Below are 21,498 nucleotides of genomic sequence, written 5' to 3'. Positions count from 1 at the left end.
GGGAATGCAGAGGATTCCTCGGTTCTTAGTAGCAACATGCATCGAACTAACAATCCTTTCCCTCCCAAGTAGATCTGCATTCGGACGTGGCCGGCGTCGGTATTGATCAGCATGCATGGTTCAATACAGTTTTCACAGTGTGAAACAATGTGTTATTCCCAAACATGTTACTTCAAAAAATCATTTTGCAATCTCAATTGGTCCAGATCAATAACGGAGTAGCAACACACGGGCGGTCTCTAATGCTAATGCTAATGCTAAATAAATAGTTTTACGACAAATGCCATTTCCATTGCCTTTCGCATGTTAAATTAAAGGTTTCTATTTTACGGGTTTACTTATAGAAGCTACGAAAAAAAATTCTTCAAAAGGAAATCCATATAGGAATGTGTTTGTTGCTAATCAAATGTGTCAGTGGAAGTAAGCTGAAACTGAGATAATTTTTCTCGAGCAGTTTTAAGGAAAACCGAAGAGTTCTAGACTAAGACACTTTTCTTGAATTGCAATTTTAAGCAGAATGAACTGATTGTTTTTTTAACCATATGAAAGATTTATTGATAGAATTAAGAAAAAGAAGCGCCGGAATTTGTTTTACGCACATATTGTTGACATTACTCATACGTTTGCAAAAAGTCTTGATCCTTAACTAAGTGCATCGAAAAAGATGGAGAATAAAAATGAAATCGTTTTCATGGGGTTTCTCGAAGTGACGTGCTGTATGCGGGCTTATTTATTGTGTTCATATGACAAACTTATGCAGATTTTTAAATTATATTTAAGTAAATTTTCAAGTACTGCGTAAAGTATCGCCTTCATAAAAATAGTTGTCTAACGCTTCACTCGAATATCGCGCGTTTTAGTTTTTGACTTCGCGCGGATTCCGCGCGTTTTGATTTTGAAATTTCTCGTAACAACCCTGTATGTACAACATTGATTATCAGTAGGCAACTAAACAAACCAATTCTGGCTATCATGGCTCCCAGTTTTCGATTAACGACGGAAGAAAATTGTCATATGGTCACTTTTCTCTGAGATTGCAGAGCCGATTTTCTCAATCTAAGATCAAATGAAAGGTTTTATGATCCAACCAAAAATTAGTGCATATTTCCGGATTCAACAAAAATGTAAACCGTCGTTTAGAGTATGGTGGCAAAATCCCATAAAATTTTCAAAATAGGAATAAAAACTAGTAAAGTTTGTACGTCATGTTAGTTGGTGGCCGTACGAATCGACTTCGATTATACCGGTTCTCGGGGTCCGGTGCTGGAAGTACATATTAACATATAGTGAACCCACTTCGTTTTCTTAAGGATGCCCTACGCGTACAAAGTACCGTTTCATTCTGTATGTTATACTAGTTAAGGCACAAACAATTCTTTGGTTTCTTTCAAAAATCGAAGAGAAACATTTTGAATAGAATACCACATATGAGAAAGGCATCATTACACCACTAGGTGGATAAAAAAAGTTTTTTTTTATTTTTTCATTCGAAAAAATGTTTAGAGCATTTGAAATTTCGTACAATTTTTGTACCACTCTAGATTTTACATCAAAAATAAATTATTCATGATTATAAAGACTGCCCCAGAAAATAGGGACGTAGTTTGATCTCGCTGTAAATAATTCACAAGTGTTAGATATTCAAATTTTATTCAATATACTGATAATATTAGACTACAACAACAGAATATTATTCTCAACATTTGCTACTTAGCCATTGTAGAGTAGCTGGCGCACCTTCTTGCGAACGTTCCTCATTAAATTCCGTACAGACTTCTTGGCGACAAGTTTTGACTCTTTTTTCCAATTTTTTTGAACTGTTGAATGGTTTCGGCTGCCGAGACATGTTTCCTAAGATGTGCTTTCGTTAATGCCCAAAATTCCTCAATTGGTCGAAGTTGTGGGCAATTTGGTGGATTCATGTCTTTTGAGACGAAAGTGACATGTTTGGTAGTATACCATTCTACCGTTGATTTCGAGTAGTGGCAAGAAGCAAGATCTAGCCAGAAGACAACAGGATCGTTGTGGCTTCGAACCATGGGTAGAATTCGTTTTTGTAAACATTCCTTGATGTATAATTCGCTGTTCATTGAAGCAGTGGTGGTGAAGGGTTTCGAAATCTTACCGCAGCTACAAATTGCTTGCCAGACCATAGCTTTCTTATCAAATTTTTCGACTTCAATCGATGTCTCGGACTGGTTTAACACTTGCCCTTCTCGCACCATATAATATTATGGAGCAAGGATTTGTAATCGAGTTTCACGTAGGTTTCGTCGTCCATGATTATGCAGTTCAAATTTCCAGCGAGAATCGTATTGTACTGCTTTCGAACCCTCGGCCTGATCGATGCTTCTTGTTTCGGACTACGTTTTGATTGTTTCTGCTTCTTATAGGTTCGAAGATTCAAACGTTCTTTAGCACGAAGAACATATGACTTCGAAATGCCCACTTTTTTGGCCACATCCCGAACTGAAACCTTCTTCTTTTGCGCGAGCCTTCAGTATACGTTTATCCAACTGAGGGTTAGCAGGACCTTTTTTCGACCTGTTTTCGGTTTATCCTCAAAGGTGTTATCCTCACCGAACTTCCTGATTGCATTTCGCCCGCCTTTTTTATTTACTCCTTCCATTTTTGCTATCTTTCTCAGTGACAGTCCGCGTTCTGTGCACCATTTGTACACAATTTTTGACGTTGTTCTACTGAAAGTCCACGCATTTCAAAACAAACTAATGAAAACGAATAAACAGCTGCATAAGTGGTTAGAGATGAGTGTACCCAACAACAAGACGCAGCCATAAAAATTGACAGATTCTGAACCATTGCGAAATGGCAACAGATTTTTGTTGCGTCCATACTTTCTGGGACAGTCTTTATTTTACTGTATTATTATCAGCTTTGCAAAAAATGTGGACGGTTATAAAATTAGGCTTTTAAAAAAATTAATCAATCAGAATTCCATGCGTCTCCATCACATTATCATCAGATGAAGACGCATGGTATTCAGTTCTAAAATATACACCACATGCCTTTAGAACTAAATACAATGCGTTTCCATCTACAACTTGAGTTCACGGCTTGGGTATTGAAGTAATTAATAACAATAAGAGAATCTCATTCCTTATGTTATTTATCAACGCTTGGCACGATTTACTTAGAAATATTATAGTTACTTACTTAATTTCATTTACGTGACTTTAAATCGAATTCATTCATACGTACAAAAATAATGTAGGGAAACAGCTCTGTTTGTCCATTTGTACAAACGTATTAGTGAACATGTGTGCCAGTGGACGATTGTAATTCATAAGGAAGGACCATTGAAAATTTTGAACATGAAATAAACTTCGAAAAATCGTGGATACTATCGAAAATCCTGTTCAATACTTATCTCCCGAACGATGAGAAAGCATCTGTCAAATTGCTCATTAGATTAGTCATATTATTAAGAGCTTTCAATATGTGGAACAGCTTTTCCTATTGAGCTACCCTGGAGAACCACATCTAAAAAACAATCTGAATGAACGAATCGCTGTACACTGAGCACACCCACAAACTACAAACTATATTCGGTAATCGCTTAGAAAAGTACAAATTCAATAAGCAATCTCGTTTCACAGATGTATGATAGAAACATGGTGTGACCTCTAAAGTTCTCCGTAAATGCCGTTCGATTTGTAATAGAAGTTTCGTTTCCTTTCCTTTCTACAGCCTCCAAGATCGGTCTTGACATCGTACACATGCAAGCTCTCTCCGGTCATGACATCGATCAGATGAACGAGATGCAGCTGGAGAAGATGATCAACACGGTGAGTGTGTTTTACCGGGTGACCCCGAAGCATAAGCTCGCGATAGTAAAGGCCCTGCAACAGAATGGCCACATCGTCGGTATGACTGGTGACGGAGTCAACGATGGAGTCGCACTGAAACGAGCCGACATCGGAATTGCTATGGGTAAAAACGGAACGGACGTGTGCAAGGAAGCCGCCGACATGATCCTCGTGGATGACGATTTCCATACTATTATGTGAGTTCTAGATAATCAGATCAGGCTGAACACTGTTACTAAGATTTTTGAATATTTTCAGTGCGGCCATTGAAGAAGGCAAGGGGATATTCTGGAACATTCGAAATTTCGTACGCTTTCAGCTGAGCACATCGATCGCAGCCCTTTCACTAATTGCTCTCTCAACATTGATGGGTATTTCGAACCCGCTGAATGCTATGCAGATTTTGTGGATAAATATTATCATGGATGGACCACCTGCTCAATCGCTCGGTGTGGAGCCAGTCGATTTGGATGTGCTTAAGCAAAAACCTCGGAACGTAAAACAACCAATGATTTCAAAATCGCTTATCATCAATGTGCTGCTATCGGCTGGTATCATTATATTGGGGACACTTTGGGTATTTCAAAGGGAAATGGCTGATGGGACGGGTGTGACTAGTCGGGATACTACAATGACGTTCACCTGTTTCGTTCTTTTCGATATGTGGAATGCTTTAAGCTGCCGATCGCAAACCAAGAGTGTTTTCCAGGTAACCAAAACATCCCAAACCGATTGAATTTTGATTTTGATTCATCACTGTCTAACTTTTTCAGATCGGTCTGCTCACCAACCGAATGTTCCTGCTGGCAGTAGGCTTCTCGCTGTTAGGTCAGTTGTTGGTAATTTATTTCCCCCCGCTGCAGATGGTATTCCAAACCGAGGCTCTGTCGGCCATGGATCTCATCTTTCTCGTGTCCCTGACGTCGAGCGTGTTCATTGTATCAGAACTGAAGAAATGGTTCGAGCGCACCATGGAACGGCGAATGTATCGCAAGAGGAGCGAGTTGGATTTCGTATGACAGTCACCTCACGCTGGAAGATTGCATAAGGACTAAGGAGCTGATGAAGACCGCGCAACCATTGTCGGTAAACATTTACACGCAACACACTCTATGAGACTTATTTAAGCTTAACGTTCAACTATCAGACGAGACGAGGCGAGAGAACGAAAGGTGATTGGACCGATAAACTGCGTTCCCACTGAGCACTATCTGGTAAAGCACTAAGGAAAAAAAAATACTACACATTCGGTAGTATCCCCAGACTAAAACAAAGCAGTACACTGTTTGAATTATATTTCCGATATTCGTAAACTGATGAAAAGTGATCTAAAACCGTGTTGGGGTACACCCTTCTTATATTGATTTACAATCTAAGCAGTAGGATTATTTAGCATTATTTGAAAAGTATTTCTGTAGATATTTATAATTTTAAACAAAAATTGGCTGCTCATTAATTATTTTATTTATACCTTACGAGACTTGTTTCCTTTACGATATAGCTAAATTTAGTAATAGAACGATGTAATACATACTATTCTGTTTTAATTTCGCACCTGTTTTGTTTTTATTTCATTTTTGTGAGAAATGTTTTCTTTTAAGTTTCCCTGTAATATATTTTCAAGTTGCGTTCTCTATTTGATTTTGTGTATATGATTGTTTTTCCTTTCTTTTTTGTGTTAATACCATATTAAATCCAAATGATTGCACTTCTCTGTACCCGTTCGTTGAACATTTTTATTTTGGATGGGATGTTTTTTTTACATCTCTAACAGAGTGTAACGTGGCTCCATTATTTCAAAGCATATTAGATATTAAATTATATCTTATTTCAGTAAAAAGAATATTGCCAGCATGTGTTATTCCGGGTAAACATTGTTGCTAAAAATATTCCCAAATACTTGAATCATTTTATACATAATTTTTACTGAGGGTATGAGGACGAAATGAAATGATGCGAAAATTGGATAAGTGCATCTCATCCCGTTTAAGTAAAGTGACTTTTCTTAAAATGGTATATTACTATAAAAATAAGCAAATATTAATTTCTTTTGCAGTTCATCAGAAATCAATTAACCAAGTCAAAAAAAAAATTTTACCCCTATGTATTTGTGAAGTCAAATCATAGAATGGAAAAAAGTTATTTTTTGGCAACACTGTGTTTGTTCACAATTTGATTGTTGCGCTCAGGCGAAATAAAATCGTTAGAAATGTGCGAATTCATTATGAAACTTTGCCATAAAAATAGAAGCTACACGGAACTGGAAGAAATTACGGAAGAACCAAGAGCTACATTGGTTCGTCCAACAAGATAAATATCACAAATATACCTTGCAACGTTGTCAAGGAGTTGTTACTTTACAATACGCTAAAACAGTTTTATTTTCCGCCGCAGTCTCCAGATCTCAATCCTATCGAGCATTGATGGGATGAATTAGGCCCTTGAAGGAACACATCCCCGTCGATACTACTCACATTTCATTTCCATTCCACACCGTTTGAAAGCGTGTGTTTAAGTCCGAGAATGTTTTACAAAATACTGAAATTTCATGTTAATCTTATTCGTATAACTGAATCAGCGGTATGAACACTTTGTTGATTTGGTTAATTGATTTCTGATTTTTAAATAAATATTGAACAGAACAAGAAATCAACATTTGTGTGTACCTGGAGAAAACATTTAAGCTTAAAACTTCTGTCTAAGTGCACATTATGCGGGCATATATATATCAATGGAAAGCTAAAGTCCCTAGCTAACAACTGATTAAGAAACTAAGTTCATTCATTTGATTGAAAAAAATTATTATCAATTTATACCGTTTTCGTTTATTGATCAGAGCTGCCCGAGAGCTGAACCAGAGTGGCCCAAAAAACTTCTGAGATGTTTGTTTTAGCAACCTGGGGTCGCTCTAGATCGGACTCCAATCGCGTAGTTTCGCTCTAAAAATTTTCTCGGGTCGGACCACGACATCCATGCGAGTTTGTTCATTTTTTCTTTTTTTTATGAGTTGTTGTTTAGGGCGCGTATCACGTGTTCGTTTTACTCGGAGTCAGAGTCGCCCGCGTGATGGTTCAAAAACGAAAACGTTATTAGTAAACTAATCAATTTTGGCCTTTTCAAAAAAGGTATTCGGTTACCGGCACTCCAAGAAATTTCGTTAAAGATGGAAAAATATAAGTAAAGACTGCAACTGTTCAAAGAAAAAAACGAAGTTTATTCTTTTCGGAGGCGTTTTGGACAAAAGTCTCCATTGTCTGATGGTGACTTGGCTAGCTTGGCCGATGACTTGGATGGTGGCGCCTTTAGTGTTGATCGTGCTGGTGGTCTTCCACGTTTTGCCTTTCTCATATAGAAATGCTATGCAATCGCTGTGAAAACCGAGTTTACAACCGAGGCCCGGAGGGCCGAGTGTCATATACCATTCGACTCAATTCGTCGAGATCACAAAATGTATGTGTGCACGCGCGAGTTTGTGTGTGTATGAATGTATGTGTGTATGTGACAAATAATGTCACTCAATTTCTCAGAGATGGCTGAACCGATTTTCACAAACTTAGATTCAAATGAAAGGTCTTAAGGTCCCATACAAATTTCCTGAGTTTCATTTGGATCCGACTTCCGATTCCGGAATTACAGGGTGATAGCACCAAAAAAAGGAAAAAAATAGTCACACACGTTCCTCAGAGATGCCTGAGGCGATTTCCACAAACTTAGATTCAAATAAAAGGCCTTATGGCCTCATACAATTTTCTTGAATTTCATTGGGATCCGACTTCCGGTTCCGGAATTACAAGTAAATATTTGCAAAATTATTAAAGAATGCGCACTCAATTTTCTCGGAAATTTCTTACCCGATTTTCATAAACTAAGAAGCAAATGAAAGGTCTTCAAATTCTTCAAAAAGTCCCCGGAAGATAGATCCAGATCTGAGTTCCGGTTCCGGTATTGCAGTGCGATTAGTAAAAATTGTCAATTTCATGAGTATTTTTTCACAAACGATTGTGAAACGAGGTGCATCTTTTTATAAAACTTACTGCTAAATTCATCTAGTTTTCAGATCTTATTAGTTAGTGAATATATAAAACAACTTTGGGACTACTAGTCCGCTTCCGAAAGCACCGACAATAGTGTTGAAAATCTCCAAAAACGGAACTCACTTCGATTTCTCAGCAACGGTTAAGCCGATTTTTACGAATCAGGGATTTTCAACGAATTTATTTTTTTCAAAAAATCATAACTCTTGATACCGTTGATCAATTTCGATGCGTCCAATGTAAAAAAAAAACAGATTTTCTTCTAGTCCATGCTGAAAACACCAGAGTTATTCCAGATCGCGTTGGGGTATTTCTGTTCTGCCGTTAGAAGTATGTTATGAAGGTGGCAAAAAGTAGTTGATCAAACAGCTCTAAGTGGAAAGTACTTTGAATTTACACCAAAATCTCGAAAATATGCAGATCAACTAAACTGGAGTTCCCAGATTAGTTTTGAAAGTCTTTTAACAACTTGAAAAGTCCTGAGATGAAATGCCATGTCAAATTTCAAGCACAATTCTATGGGACCACAATCCGGAGCTCTAGTAAGTCCTTCACATTTTATACAATTTCCGTATTAACCCCATACTTATATAAAATTTTATTGTTTACAAATTAAAAAGGTAATGTTAGTTTATACCCAAAGAAAGTTCTTATTTTATTCAAGATTGAAAAAAAGTTTCTTCACAGAATCGTCTAGTGATATTTTTGAAAATATTAGTAATATGAGAAATGCATCATTACATCACTAGGTGGATTAAAAAATGTTTTTTCTTAGCAAGAGCATCTGCTGTATGAGCAGCTAGACGTTTGTCCAAAACTTTGGCTGGTTATGTCTCTACAGTAACCTGTCTCTGCATAACCGAACACCTTGGGGTGCCGGTAACTAGCTCCAGATTCTCAAAAAAAATCCATTCGGAATCTCAAAATAAGTCCAATTCGACGAAAAGCAGATTTTCTTTCAGATCTGTTCCAAGGGTCACATGCAGTTTCTAAAACTCAAACTCCAATTCTGTTTTTTTTTTCAATCTTTTCTTTTCTGTTTGCTCGTTGTTGATTGTTCAAGTAGGGCTACAAATTATACAGATATTTAAAAAATTTTGTCATCTTTTAATGGTATTAAAAGTGGAGTTGAGGAAATGCAGCAGAAACCCAGCCTTCATTGTAATAGGCAATATTGATTTTACGTTTTGTCTTTGACACATCAGTGTGTAACAGGTCATGTTGAACTGCATGCGTGACCTGGCGGCTCATCATAAACCGCTAGGCAGACGTAAAGGTAATGCTATTTGCAAAACACTTTTTGCTATTACACTGCAATATAATGTCTAAACTAACGTCTCGACAGTTTTCTTGCTGTCTTGCTGTTCAATGCATGTGGTACCCATTTTTCTATCTTACGAGCTTGACCCATAGCACTCTCTCAAGTATTCCGAAGAATTCAGTGCTCGCGGAGAGTTCATCATAACAGCAAATGAGAACAGAAAAGTTTACCCACTCGTCTGATGGTAAAATTTATACTTTATTAGTCATAGATCATCTGCAATTCCTGTTAGCAGTGGATAGCACATTCACTGCTTCGGTTATTTTTTGAGCTCATTTACGTTTCGCATTCAGCATCAGTGCAGATCAGTGCAGTCAGATAGAAAAAGGTTGTTCGTGAATATGATTGGCGGCAGGTTGGGGATAATTGTTCTTGAGTTTTCAAAACCAAATTTCTATGACATTCTCCCTTTTGGCAGAATTTTCGAGCAATGAGATCAACATCTATTTTACGAATTAAAGCGGCTGTTCGTAAATTTTAAATCCGGTCTATTTGCGTACAAGCTTTACGTGGCCGATTGAGCTGATTTTTTAAATATTTTTTTTTTAGGTTGATCGCGTTGTCACCCTTTTTCTAGGGGGAGAGGAGCTTCCATTTCCCTCCTGCGAAGATCGAGGGGCACTTCGTTCGTGGTTCGTCTCGTCATCCATTGCCGCATCGATGGTATTGTTGTCGATTTCCGTCTTCTTTTCGTTGCTAGTTGCTGTAGATGCACCTTGTTGTACATTGGTTGCAATTGCTGGTTGGTCGGAGAGTAACTGCAGCTGGTGTACTTTGTTCTATAGGAGATGATGATGGATTCGTTGAAGGGGATGCTTCATTGTTGTTGGTGACTGTCACAGGTGGGTTGCTTGGGGTTGGTTTGAAGGAAGCACCGTTGTCCTTTGGTGTAGTTGTCTCCTTGTCCAGTTTATCACATGCCTTACCGTAGTGAACAGTTTTTTGGCAATATTGACATGTGGCCATCTGATTGTCATAGGTAACAAGTGATTTGCACGGAATTCTTGTATCTTGACCGAAAATCACATAAGAAGGTATAGACTTCTTCAAGTGTATGCGTATTAAACGTACGCCGTTTAGAATATCGGGGAAAAAATTCTTCCACTTTTCTTTTTCGATAGAGAGAATCTCTCCATATTGGGACATAGTTTTGCGAATATATGAATCGGTGACGCTTGAGGGAAGATCATGCACACGCACTTCTATAGCACTATCTTCCATATATACTGGAATGTTGTACTTAATGTTCTCGTGCTCCACATAGTGCACATTGTTATTGTCTTTTGCGAATTGAATTGCATCCAACTCTTTATAAAACTGGATGTAAATAACATTATTTGTCTTATTGCATTGAAGTAAATGCACACGTTTAATGTCAAGATGCATTTGTTCCTTAAGCAAACCTTCAAGTTCTCGTATCGAAGGTCGAATTTTGCACTGTCTGAAGTCAACAACAATTGTCGGTGGTAGCTTTTGTTCGTTTGGTTCACTCATTTCGAGGTCGTTCTATTGTTCACTACACAATAATGTACTTGGTTTCTTCTGTCCCGAACGTAAGCGGTTTTGTTTTATCGACTAACTTGGATGAGATGTGAAAGCGAACTGTGTTCGTAAATTGAATCACACTTTATCATCGCATTAAAATTATTTAAATTTAAATGGTGAAATTTTGGCAAATCATAAAACTAAAACAATTTTGTGTCGTCGTGAAGCACCTTGTCGGTTCGCCATATAGAAATTGGTGGAAAAATTCGAACTGTTGGAACAAGTTAATAATGTGATCCATAAAACCTCTACAACAACCGGAAGTATTGCCGCTGTAGCCCAAAGTGTTTAAAAAAACTCAGGTTTGTCGAATCCTCGTCGTTCTTGAACTTGATCATTACATCGTATTTTCCATAACGACTAGGATATCAAGGCTTATAAAACTAAGTTATCACAAAAACTCAATTTCAATTTCATCGAAAAATAATTTATCATTTGAAGACCAATTTCCAGTTCCGTGGCTACACCAACAAGCAAATTTGTCGCCTCTAGGGCTCGGAAAACCCATGGTTTATTTTTGAAAAGCCGCTCCATCCTCAACGTGTAACTGTTTGGTGAGGTTTATATTCCAATGACAATCCAATCCCAATGACCTTACTTTTTCGAAAATGAAGCAGAAGCAACTGTTACGGTAAATGTATTAGATTTTTTATCGTGACGTCACAAATGAACAAGAATTCATCCTTGACAGTTCAGCGGTACTGTTTACGAACAAGCCTAAACAAAAATCGAAGAACACATCTCAAACAATCATCTTTACATTTTGCAACTTGGGACTTACATTCAATAAATCTCAAAAACAACCCGTATCCAATCGTGAACAATTGTTTTAAAACTCTATTTAGGCGATATGGACTGTACATGGCCTCATCCAATTTGTCAACAGACAAACAAAAAAATCTATGTTTACAAACAGTACTGCTGAACTGTCAAAATGTTGTAATTTGATTGAGGTTAGCAGTGACGGTAAAAAACCTAATTGCGCTATCGGGAGATGACAATTGTTTTTTTATGGCCGGATTTGGCTACTGATCGGGACAACGTTTACTTTCAGCAAGACAGCGATAAGTAGCCCATCAAACCAAAAAAGAAACAGTTGTTTCAAACCGATATATCGTAAATTTCAATAAAATATGCATGTTTTACACTAGTATATGATTGCTCCAAACAAATGTTGGTTGTTTAAAAAAAACGTTGGTTGAATCAAACCAGAATTGTTTTTATCACTATACCAACAAAAAAAATTCGTTAAAATTTCCCGGTTTTCAATTATTTTCACAATTTTTTCTGTGCAAACTACATTCCGAATCGAATAAGAATATCTTACAAGTCGGGGCTCGATGAGACGTAAAGTAGATTTCGAGACCAGCGCCTCATACTCTAGACCATCAGCACGAAATAGCTCTAGTTTTTTTTCTCAACAATATTTTGTCGTGTGAGAGAAATGCAATCATTTATATTAGATATTACCTATGATTAGTACTTTCTATTACCAACTTTAGTTTGATAGTTGAACAAAGGAAAAGAACGAAAGAGGAGAAGAATTGCTAAAACATATCGAAATAAAACTGCGGTGTCCAACTACTACTATATATTAAAGAAGATTCCAAATACAGAATGATATAATCGTAGTATGACTAGCAGATATTTACCAAACTGATTATGATATGTTTTGGAAAGAGGCGCAAACAAATCCCTTAACATTAGATAGGACGGGACGGGTCATAGTAATTTGCGTCTGGAAAGAAAAGGAAGAGAGAATACTCTCAATTACTAAGTTCTACAATCAGCAAAACTAACGACAATAGAAAGGGAAAGGGTGCACCAGTTGGACCGGAACCTAATCTAGTACTAATTGCAATATTCGTTTATGTTATGTCCAACCGGTGATCTAAGGGTTTTCCTACAGGTAGCGAAATATATTTATATTTAGATTATGTAAACTGCTGACGTGAGCCAAGAACCTCATTGAGTGACAATGACACGCATTAAGGTAACAAGTCAAACTGGCTCCAGTGGTGACCCTCATTGCGGTGGTATGCTAAAAATGTGACCCATGCCGTCGGCCTGACTGTAGAAAAGGGCCCCAGTAAGCCGCTGGTGATTTGAAACTATCAGTTTTAGCATTCGTACATAGCATTACTGTGGCAAAGCAAAACATTGATGTTTATCTCCTGTCTGGTAAACCGTAGGAATGATGAGCAAGATCTGTGAGGTATATTCAATTTATTTTTCGCTTTGGTTAAATACCCCTGAACTAAATGAAATTAAAAACAAAACAATGTGGGCGGCAATTTGTTGCGAACGGAGAACGAACGACTGTAGTTGATCTGATTGGTTGTCTTCTAAAAGTGAATCAGTAATGTAATGTGAACAAAACACCAATAAATGCGAAAACATCAGCAAACCGAAAAGTCTTATAATACGTGAACTTAACATCATCAGCAAGCAAATCTTCTAGCGTGAGAGCAATGCAAAAATGATTATTATAAAGCAAACAATTTCATAGCAAATGAAATATAAAACAATGACAATTATAGTTTGTAGTTTTAAGTTGGCAAAACCGATAATAAAATCAAAGTAGGAAATAGTTTTGTTGACATGATGAACATTGTTCAATATTTATTAAAACTTGATACGAAGTAATAGAATAGAATAAGTTTCAATGTTAAATCAAGTACATCTTTTTCACATTGTTCTTGTAGAACAGCACGCGCTACAGCTTCTTATCAACTACAAAGATCACGAATGAAATGCACCTCATCGTCATTTTAGAAGCACAATCAATTATTGCAATCAACTCAACAAAGAAGAACTGTGCGAAATGCGAACGTTTTTCACCACATTATCATAAATTCACCACCATTGAATCATTATTCCAGCTGAATCTCAAACAGTCCTTTGATTTTTCTTGTTAATACGTACTAAATTCTTCATAATGTAATGCTTATTCGTTAAAAAAGGCTTCCACCTAATAGTCTCAAATTCTTTTCGGAAATAAAATTACTACTTTCTATACAATAATTTCGAAACTTCCACATATCATTCTTTAAAGAAGCCTGAACTTTGAATCATTATTTTTCTTTCCGGTACATTTTCATCTATTTCCGCTACTAAGGGTTGACATGAGCACGACCAATACAGAACCATCTCTTAAAACATTCACAAATTCTCTCCAATTAGCACAAAAGATTCTCAAACCGCGACTTCGCTAATCATTCCTGCCTTCATCGATTTATACATGTGCGCTAGTCTTTTTCTTACATAAGTAATGGCCAATAATGCATCATTATTACACCATCAGTAAAAAAGCAACAAAGAATGAACAATAAGTTAGCCAACAAATGGAGTTCACTAACATAACTAAAAATCAATACAAATATTACACCATTCGATTGAGAATAATGGATACACATTAACATACAACAAAACACAATTAAAGCAACAGCTAAATAAGCAGTGAATTCGAGTAAAGGTTTAGCCTATTTTATGCAAACAAAACAATAAAATTCATAATAGCTACTGTTCGAAGCAGTTAGAATCAAGACGAATAAAATACTGATTATTTTGATGCGGTTGCAAGCTAAATTGAACATAAATGTTTGGTATTTTTAGTGCTGATGCACAGATAAAATTGAGCATCCGAAATTAAAAAAAAAATACGTGTAAGGAAAGTATACTTTGACCAAAGAACGAAAGCATCTACAGCACACAAACACACACACATAAGATGGTAAAATAAAATAAATTTTACAAGTTCATGTTGTTTGTCTATTAAATACAGTCACATTCAATTCTGCAAATTTTTGGTAAAATATTTCAGGGCGGACATTCCCTCCCATTGGTTGGTGGGCTTGACGGTATTGCCAACAACATCACATATAATCAATTAGCGTTACAATTTGATAAAGATATGCGTTACAGCTTTTAGCTTCATAACTGAATTAAATGAATGAGACTTGAATAACATATTGATTGCATTACGGGGTTGGAGAGGCCGGTAGGGCTTAACTGAGCTCTTTTTTATGTTTTATTTTCATACTACCGGCCCTTATTACCAGTGTGAAGTGAAAATTAAGTAGAGTAAACGTATCCCAATTGGGTTTCACACGATGACAATAAATGAACGGTAAATCGATTCCATCTTTGACGTTTATTGGTGGTTTGTGTACCATGGAATACCCAAGTAGCAAATGTAACTTATTGAAATTTCAAGAGGTTCTACAATTGTTTTAGAATTGTTTTATATGTTAGATATGTTCAAAACATTTTTTAAATATATTCAAATCGGTTGTGCAACTTATACCTGTTAAGTTTTACGACAATACCGAAAAAAAATCACTGTACAACAATTTTAAGTATATCTAAAACAATTGTGCAGCAAATCATCAACTTGCCCACGTTGCACTAGTAGTTATAGAAGCTCTGCCAAAATTTTCACATCGTCATGTAAAAACGAAGTAACTAAAACAATTGTTCGACTTATCAAAAAAAGTTCAAATGGCTTTCATAATTGTATCGGACTCAATATATGCCGAAATGGCTGGGAAATATCTCTTGTGAAGAAAAAAAATAATGAAATTATTCTCTCCGCAAGGCAAAAACTGATAAGCCGAATTGAAAACCTCGCAGTAAAAACCATTTTGCTGCCGAGTCCGCATTGTCTTGACTGCCTCATCGTGAAATTTTAGGTCAGTGTGTGTAGTTTTCTTCATTTTTAGAAAAAAACAATTCGAAACTTGCAGAAAAGTTGTACCAGATTTATCTGCTTGAAATGAACGTAAAACTTGCCGACATGACATGGGCACATGGGCTCATCAAAATAATACCTACAGTGCGTATCACAAATGTCGGGTTCACTAAGATGAATGACTAAAGTGTATTGTTGTTTAAGTCAACTACTTTGATAAAAATAACAACAACTATTTTGATAAAAATAAAAACAAAAATTTCCGTTTTCAATATTTACATGTTTATATTTTCTTTTACTGAGGTAAAATAAATGATTACGTTGGGTGAACCATTTTCTTTTCAACACACTGTTACCCTCGATGCCATATTGGAAAATATTGAAGTAAAATTCATTTCAAGATTTTTCAGATTAATTGAAACATCAATATGATTAAAATCGTCTGAAAATGTCTTTGAATGTTTGATAAACTTTCTTGTACATATTTTAAACACTCTCCCGATCATATTCATTGAAATCAATATATTGTTATTTTAATAGAAATTGATGTGCAATCATCAAAACACGTACATTCAAAGGCGCTTGAAAATTTCAGGCGTACGAAGACATGTTCACCATAAAAATGCAGTTCGTTGTCGATTTTCTATTTGCTAAAACATAAAAGATCAATTCTACAATATGTAGTATTACCATTGATTGCAGTGCATATGTGCAGAATATTTTTATAGTTTCATGTTTGTGTTACGAGCAGTTGTATTGAAAATCAAAAGTGAAACTTATTCATTAGAAATTATGTTTGCTATGTTTTTGTAAACATCAATTCAATTCTTGTTTACATTACGTACCCAAGTAGCACGTTAAGTTGTTGTTGTGTATTTTTCTACAGATTGTGCAATTTATCAAATTAGTTCATATTACTATTGTAGTAACTATTGTGTTATGGAAAAAGCGCAATTTTTCTGTGTTGTGCAACATATCTTTAAGTTCTTCCGACTGGCACCATTAAAGAAGGTGACAAGTGATTATAAATACACTCTCCTACTCAATGCTTGATCGGAGAAATAGGTATAAAGCGAGAGAACCTAGTGTTTGATGGACAGAGAAGATGTTTGGATAGAAGGTATCGGTCGGGTGACGGCCAGGATGTAGACCATGTTCGATGTACGTTCTACTATGTCTGTCTGGCGTTTTAGAGTGTCTAAAACAAGATTTAGAGTGGCGAAATGGTAGCGCGTATGCACGGAATGCATAAGAACGCAGGTTCGAGTCCTGTCTCTGAGCGTATCTTTTTCCAAAAATTCATCTTTTCTGTTAGTTTTTCTTTCATTTGGCTTTTCCAATATATGTTTCCGCTCAGTTATTGCAAAAAACTGAACTTAGTTATGGCGGCTTTGCGTCAAACAACTAAAATTAATAAATCGTGATTTTAAGTGGTTTCAAACGAAAATGCTTCATATATTCGAAACTTTTTACGTTAGACCTATAGCTTCTTCGGCAAAATTTTTGCTCGTTAGAAGTTCTAAAACTTTGTAGAAGACATCGTTTTTCTATCTCTTAAGGGAATAAAGTTGTTGAAATGAACTTTTATCGTAGTAGGCTTTGCACGTTTTTTATTGTGATCGAATCACGAGGAATATTTTTGTGAATGAGTTCTCCAAAGGAACTATGTATATCGGATCAACGGTTTAGCAGCTAGAGAATTTAGTTCACGTTTTTGTCGATTCAAACCACTGTGCAATATAAAGATGTAGTTTATGCACAAAATATTCCTGAAATTGACGTTTTCATACTGAGCACCCTATCTCCGGAACCAGGGGTTTAATCCGAATGAAAATTGGGATATTCTTATGACATCTTAAGAACTTCCAATGACATCTCCAAGAAAAGTGAGTGACATTATTTTCACTTTTTTGGTACATTATTTTCACATTTTTTATGCATATCAGCTTGGATCCAAATGAAATTCCGAAACATTATATGGGACCATAAGACCTTTTATATGAATCTAGGTTTGTGAAAATCGGTTCTGCCATCTCCGAGGAAAGTGAGTTTTCACATTTTTAGTGCACTATTTTCATATTTTTGGTGCATATCACTAGAGATGGACAAAACAGTTCCTTTCAAAGAACCGTTCAGTGATGCAAAGTTCTATTGAAAGAACTAGTTCCCCAGAGCCGTTCGTTCGTTCTTTTCATAGTTGGTTTGTTTGTTCAAAGACTAAATGAGAACTTAGTGTTGTTAGGTTAGGCGAGCAAAAAAAAGGTCCCACGAATTAGAACTGAGATGATGCAGCTTTCTTATTACAGAACTACCATTCTCGAAAAAAGAACTACTCCTCATTCATTCTTTCAAAAGAACAAGTTCTTTTGAACCGTTCGCGAACGAATTGCCCATCTCTACATATCACCCTGTAAATCCGGAGCCGGGAGTTGGATACATATGAAATTGCGAAACTTTGTTCGGAACCATGAGACCTTTAATTTGAATCTAAGTTTGTGAAACTCGGTCCAACTATCTTCGAGGAAATTAAGTGACATTAATTTCACATTTTTGGTGCATATCATTCAAGAATTCCGGAACCTGAACTCGGATCTAAATGATCTTCAGGAACTTTGTATGAGACCATAAGACCTTTCATTTGAATCTAAGTTTTAGAAAATCGGTTAGGCCACCTCTGAGAAATATTATTTTCATTTATTTTGGTGAAAATACCACCCTGTAATTCCCGAACCGGAAGTCGGATCCAAATGAAATTAAGGAACTTTGTATGGGACCATAAGACTTTTCATTTGAATCTAAGTTTGTGAAAATCGGTTTTGCTATCTCCGAGTAAAATGAGTGACATTCTTTTCACATTTTTGGTGCATATCACCCTGGAATTCCGGAAGCAGATGTCGGATCCAAATGATATTCAGGAAATTTTTATGAGACTATGAGACCTTTCATTTGAATCTAAGTTTGTGGAAATCGGTTCAGCCATCTACGAGAAAAGTGAGTGATAATATTTGTCACACTCACAGACATTTGCTCAGCTTGTCGAGTTGAGTCGAATGGTATATGATATTCGGCCATCCGGGCCTCGGTTCAAAAGTCGGTTTTTGCAGTTATTGTATAGCCTTTCTATATTAGAAAGCCAAAAAGATGATTTATAAGCGGCCCTTACACGATCATTAAAAGTGTCACTACTAAGTAATGACACTTCTGCTCAAAAGCGGCCCTTACACGATCATTAAAAGTGTCACTACTAAAAAGTAATGTTACTTTTAATGATCGTGTAAGGTCTACGAGTTAAGTAATGACACGAATAATGATGGAATTCCGGATTTTTCATCATTACCAACATTATTTCTTCTTCTTATTTTTTGTGGAAGCGCTGAATATCTTTAGAACTATACGCGAAAAAATGACAAAGTTTAGATTTAAATTGTTAATATTTCATTAACCTTAACGCTTCAATGGCAAATCACATTTATTTTCAGCTAAACGAATATAAAAATATTGCTATTGCTATTGCTGGAGTAGTTACAAAAACTCATCATTAATAATGAACGTGTAATGCTAAAAAGTAAAATGATGTACAGTAATGACGAGCGTTTGAGAAGAAGTGTCATTATTTAGTAATGACACTTTTAATGATCGTGTAAGGGCCGCTAAACGCTCGTCATTACTGCATTACTGTACATCATTACTTTTTAGCATTACACGTTCATTATTAATTATGAGTATTTGTAACTATTCCAGTACGGGGCTTGTAACCAGAATAACTTTCCCTCAGCAATTAAAGAATATTAGCAATATTCTTTATCTTCGTTTAGCTGAAAATAAATTTTATTTCATTTAGGGGTTAGCCAAATTTTGTGCTAGGGCACATAACCGTTTTTATTAAAAAAAAACGTAAAAAGTAATAAATTTTATTTGCCATTGAAACATTCTGAAGAGAATGTTTACTTCACGGTTGTCAACTAACGATATTCAGCACTTCAAAAAAAAAGAAGAAGAAGAAATAATGTTGGTAATGATGGAAAATCCAGAATTCCATCATTACTCGTGTCATTACTAAACTCGCAGACCTTACACGATCATTAAAAGTATAATTACTTTTTAGTAACGACACTTTTAATGATCGTGTAAGGGCCGCTATAGAGCATATTCAAGGATGTTTTTGCATTTGTTCAAGGTTTTATAATGATTCATGATAAAAAATTTCCAAACAAAATTAATCCTCAAAATGTTTTTGTCTCTTTGGTTTAACCAACACTGAGCTAAATTTTCTTTTTCACATTATATGATATTCTAATGATTTTGCACTATTAGCATGTCCAATAATAGTTACAAGATGTGTTCAACATCATGTCAAATATATGAGATAATCTTATGAAACATAAAACTCTTCTTAACGTTATTTTTACAGGATTTCCATATAACGAATGAAATTCCCAGTCTGAGTCAAATTTATTGGCGCGTCTTATAACCATTACTAGATATCCGCACAACATACATTGGAACAATTTATGAAGCGCACACTCAGAAAAATAGTATGGTAACTGTTACTATATAGAGGGCCAACTTGACAATGAGCGTATAGTGGTTTTCAGCCGACTATGAAATCAGATGATTTCAACAATAGTCAAGTTCATGTTTACTATGAATGGTATCGGCTCTAGAATAGTAATATTGAACAGTGTATTGTATGAATAACTAATACGATTGAGATGGTTAGCCTAACCATGACCGAATATTTTTTTTACATTGTAGTTTTTGCTATAACCAGAGTCATGGTATTTTTGACATTTCACTTCTAGTTATTTTGAAACTAAAAGCAGTGGTTGATTCAACAATGCTGAAGATCAGCAAAACATGAGCTAATGTTTAAAAGTTTTATGAATTTAAATTCTAAAATAAGAACAACAAAATAATTTCATTAAACTCTATTTTATTTTCGCATCAAATCAAATGATAATATACCTGGTGAAATATTGCTTAGCATTGCTTGATAGCATCAGTTGATCCAAGGCTCTGTCCGATGGAGTTTTTCCTGAAGCAGGAATTGGCAGCAGGAAAGAAATTATTAGCCAAGTCCAGATGCAAACCTCGATGCCCACCTGCGATTTTCCGTCGGATTCGAGCGAATTGAATCCGGGAATCAAATGATAATCTTCCTTTTCATCAATCGCTTGATGTTGTTTCTACAGCGACCGATAATGAATAATAAACCGTATACGAGATGTTGATTTCACTGGAAAACATAACCGTTGCCGGAAATTTGTTGAAAAATTAAATTTCAACGACGGAAACTAGTAAGGCTACAAACTTTACTTACCTGTAAGACCTACCAAAGTACACAGTCACAATATAGAATATTTTGTTCAAATCCATCACTGATGTGTTACCCATGTTCGAAATTTTCTGCTAAATTGTAACTGTATGTGACAATAACAGTACACCCGTTCATTGACAATTTGTATAGTCAGCACAAATGTAATACATAGTAGGTTGAAAAACACTATACGATAATGTGCTTCCTACATAAATTCTGTTGATATGGACTACATGAATAGTGTTTTCAAACTTCATAATCGTCTTTTAAACCATGTATCTATTTATGGTAACATTATTATATTGTGAACATATTTACATGGTAGCGATAACTATTTAGCTCCTCATATATCAAGGCTCGAGAGCAATTTCACCTTACTAGAAATTGTGATTTTAACTATTTGTTCTTATATTTGAGATGACTACCATTGTCAGGATGACTATGCCAGAAAAGTCATTAATACAAATAGTTTAGTCAAGTCGTAGTCTTTGTTGTCTAGTAATTTATACAATACAGATGGTGAATAGTCATATATCATGATTGTTGCAACTATTTAAGCATATAGTTGAAATGACGGTGGAAAACAGGCTACGGTTACTATGGTATTTTGCTCAGTGCATATTTTATTCACTTCGAATTTATTAAGATATGTTCATATATACCATATGACTAGCTTTAAAAAAATTATTTATATATTTATATATATATATATATATATATATATATATATATATATATATATATATATATATATATATATATAT

General features: G+C 35.6%; 1 protein-coding gene across 5 annotated transcripts in view; it reads left to right on the top strand.

The window, feature by feature from the left end:
- The window catches only part of LOC131437112 (calcium-transporting ATPase type 2C member 1), a 189,568-nt gene extending 175,080 nt beyond the window's left edge, over positions 1-14,488 (top strand). For 4 of the 5 annotated variants that reach the window (XM_058606263.1, XM_058606260.1, XM_058606262.1 and 1 more), the window contains exons 7-9: positions 3,709-4,024; positions 4,086-4,536; positions 4,601-14,488. In XM_058606263.1, the coding sequence (XP_058462246.1) occupies positions 3,709-4,024; positions 4,086-4,536; positions 4,601-4,846 (1,013 nt within the window). In that variant the 3' untranslated portion in view covers positions 4,847-14,488. The remainder of the gene's footprint in view (positions 1-3,708; positions 4,025-4,085; positions 4,537-4,600) is intronic. The other variant, XR_009230705.1, reaches the window with a different exon arrangement.
- Positions 14,489-21,498: the final 7,010 nt, after the last annotated feature.

The sequence above is a fragment of the Malaya genurostris genome, chromosome 3, assembly GCF_030247185.1.
Source record: "Malaya genurostris strain Urasoe2022 chromosome 3, Malgen_1.1, whole genome shotgun sequence".
NCBI classification, from domain to species: domain Eukaryota; kingdom Metazoa; phylum Arthropoda; class Insecta; order Diptera; family Culicidae; genus Malaya; species Malaya genurostris.
Note: the sequence above shows the minus strand (reverse complement) of the source record. Positions and strands in the feature narration are given on the sequence as shown.